Source organism: Zosterops lateralis, assembly GCF_965231275.1.
Source record: "Zosterops lateralis genome assembly, chromosome: 2".
Taxonomy (NCBI): Eukaryota; Metazoa; Chordata; class Aves; order Passeriformes; family Zosteropidae; genus Zosterops; species Zosterops lateralis.
This window is the reverse complement of record NC_139763.1, coordinates 26,206,000-26,209,140: the sequence shown is the minus strand read 5'-3', so window position 1 is coordinate 26,209,140 and position 3,141 is coordinate 26,206,000. Positions and strand designations below refer to the sequence as shown.

Sequence of the window (3,141 nt, the reverse complement as noted above, 5' to 3'; positions counted from 1 at the left end):
CCTCCTAAATAAAAATTACTTCACAGCGCATTTACAAGAAATTATACAAAAAGAAAACAAAATCAAAGAGAAAACAAACAAATAAAAATATCCAGATACAATAAAGTTTAACGAACCCTGGGGGAAAAAAAAGTGGAGCTTCCAAACCAAAACAAAACAAAACAAGTTTTATAAATAAACAAACAAGTAACGGAAATCCCCCCCCAACCTTAACCCAACAAACCCGCGAGAATATCTACAAAAAAACTTTTAAGTGTTCTTTTGGATTTGTCTTAGTACATGAGTAATAAAATGAGAACTGTTTCCTCATCAACTTCGAATTAATTAGTCAATGAAAAGCTCCGCAAGAAGCGATCCGTGACTGAAATCGTAGCGGTTCCGCGCGGTATAAAAGTTGGCATCACCTACAACTTTGTGTGTTTATTATTGTGGGGTTTTTTTCGCCGCCTTTCCCCCCCTTTCTCTCTTTCTTTCTCTTTCTCCTCTTTTGCAAATAAACGCTCTATGTCCCTTGGGTGAATGATAAATACTGTACAAAAAGTCTCGATAAAACACAGAAGTTCAGTCTAAAACTAGTTCCATAAACTAGTCCTTCTAAAAAAAAAAAGGTAAGTAAAGCAACCGTTACCTTTTTTTCTCTCTCGTTATTATTATTATTATTTATTATTATTATTACAAGAACATCAAAACATTTCTGTACAAAAAGGAAGGAAGAAAGAAAAAAAAAAAAAAAAAAAAGAAAAGGAGAGAGGCGGGGGAGGGCTGGAGGGAAGGGGCGCGAGAGGCGAAATCAAGAGGGGGGAACGTGGAGCGGGGCCGGGCCGGGGCTGGGCGGCGGCAGCGGCGGGCGGCAGTCCTGGGGCCGGCCCGGGGCCGTGCCTGCCTCCGGCGCTCCGGGGCCGGCGGGGCTCAGATGTGCGTCAAGGGGACGGTGCCGTTCACCCCCGTGCTGGCGCTCTGGTAGTGCTGGGGCAGGGAGTGGAGCCGGCTCTGGGCGGCGGCGGCGGCCGGATCCCCGCCTTCCCCCGCCGGTAAGTACATGCTGATCATCTCCCGCAGGTCCCCGGGGCACGGGGCCCGCGAGTGCGAGGTGACGGGCGGGCTCACGCTGGGCTCCGACTTCACCAGCGAGCCCAGGGCGCCCAGCGCGCCCGAGGAGGCGGCCGCCGCCGCAGCCGCCGCCGCCGCCGCCGCCGCCGAGTTCTGGTGGGGCTGGGAGCCGTAGGGCAGGGCGCCGTAGCCCGAGGGCGAGGCGCTCATGTAGCCCTGCGAGTTGGAGATGGGGCTGTACTGCAGGGCGCCCATGTCGTAGCGGTGCATGGGCTGCGGGTTGTGCGGGTGGTGCGGGTGGTGCGGGTGCGGGTGGTGCGGGTGCCCCCCGCCGCCCGGGTGCTGGCTGTAGGCGAGCTGCGCCTCCTGCATCATCGCCGCCGCCGCCGCCGCCGCCGCCACCGAGCCCGGGTAGGCGCCGTTGGCCCAGCCGTTCATGTGCGCGTAGCCGCCGCTGGCCGTGCCGCCGGGGCTCTCCAGCCGCTGCCCGACGCCGCCCGGGCTGACGCCGACGCCCATGCCCACGCCGACCCCGGCCGGGCCTCCCCCGGCCGAGCCGGCGCTCAACAGCCCCCCGGCCAGCGAGTACTTGTCCTTCTTCAGCAGGGTCTTGGTCTTCCGCCGCGGCCGGTATTTATAATCCGGGTGCTCCTTCATGTGCAGCGCCCGCAGCCGCTTCGCCTCGTCGATGAACGGTCTCTTCTCGGCCTCCGACATGACTTTCCACTCGGCCCCCAGGCGCTTGCTGATCTCCGAGTTGTGCATTTTGGGGTTCTCCTGGGCCATCTTCCTCCGCTGGCCCCTCGACCACACCATGAAGGCGTTCATAGGTCTCTTGACCCGGTCCTGGTTCGCTTTGTTTCCCCCGCCGCCGCCGCCGCCGCCGCCGCCTCCCGCTCCGGTCTGCCCCGAGAGGTTCGTGGGGGCCTGGGCTCCGCCGGGGGAGTGCAAGTCCGTCTCCATCATCATGCTGTACATTCAAATAGCTTTTTTATTTTCCACCGGTGCCAGACGTGAAAAATGAATCAAACATAGAGGAGCCCGGGAGGACGGGGAGCGAGCGAGGCGAAACCCGTTTGTACCTGGGTAGCAAAAGACCGCCGTGCAAAAAAAAAAAAAAAAAAAAAAAAAAAAAAAAGGAGAAGAAAATCGCGAGGAGAGCGATCGGCGACCCTGCCGGCGAAAAACTTTCTCCCTTTCGCAAATCACTTTCGGGGCTCGGCGGCGACGCGGGTTCGAGCTGCTCAAACAGGTGCACGGCAAAGTTGCTGCTGCAGTTGGCGCGGCGGGAGGAGCGCGGAGCCGTCGGCGCTTGTCCTCCGCTCGCCGCCGCTCCCGGCACACCGCGCGCACCCCTCCGCTCCCGCTCTTATCCTTAACCCAGCTAGTTTTTTTTGTTCTTTGCTGCTAACTTGGAGAGAGAGAGGGAGGGAGGGGAGGGAGCGTGTGTGACTTGCATCCGCTGATCGCAGGTGAATGGAGCAGAAGAGAGGAGAACCCACCGCCACGCGAAAAGGAGGCGAAAAAAAAAAAAAAAGTATTTCGACGTTAACTGGGGGGGGGGGGGGGGGGGAAATGCAGGAGGAGGATCGGGGGAGGGAGGGGGTGGGGGAAGGAGCCCAACCAAACCACGCGCCGAGCCGGGCGGCCGGGGCGCGGCGGCACAGCGATCTGCGGGCGGCGTCTCCCTCCTCCCTCCTCCCTCCCGCGGCCCGGGCGGGACGGGCGGGCAGGGCCGGGGGCCGGACGGGCCGCGCGGGAGGAGGAGCCGCGGGCGCGCGGGCGAGCGGCGCCGCAGCCATACGGCGCGCGCCGAGCCCGCCTTAAATCGCCTGGCGGCGGCCAATGGGAGCGCGCCGGCGGCGCTGATTTGCATATGGCGCGCGCCGAGCGGTGACGTGCGCCGGGACGCGCCGCGCTCGGGGCGGGCGGAGGGGCCGCGTCCCCCCGGGCCCCGACGGCGGGGACACCCCCTCGGGCCCCGACACCCCTCTGACCCCTCCGGCATCCCTCGGGCATCCCTCCGTCCCCTCGGGCACCGCCGCAGGGAGCCCCGGGGCCGCGGGCCGCCCCGTCCCCCCGGGTGTGCCC

General features: G+C 61.8%; 1 protein-coding gene across 1 annotated transcript; it reads right to left on the bottom strand.

Annotated features, from left to right (window-relative positions):
- Window positions 1-587: 587 nt before the first annotated feature.
- SOX1 (SRY-box transcription factor 1) lies at window positions 588-2,894 on the bottom strand. The gene has a single exon (XM_083855499.1). It carries the CDS (start codon window positions 2,026-2,028, stop codon window positions 910-912), a length of 1,119 nt encoding a protein of 372 aa, XP_083711625.1. The 5' UTR covers window positions 2,029-2,894; the 3' UTR covers window positions 588-909.
- Between the last annotated feature and the right edge of the window lie 247 nt (window positions 2,895-3,141).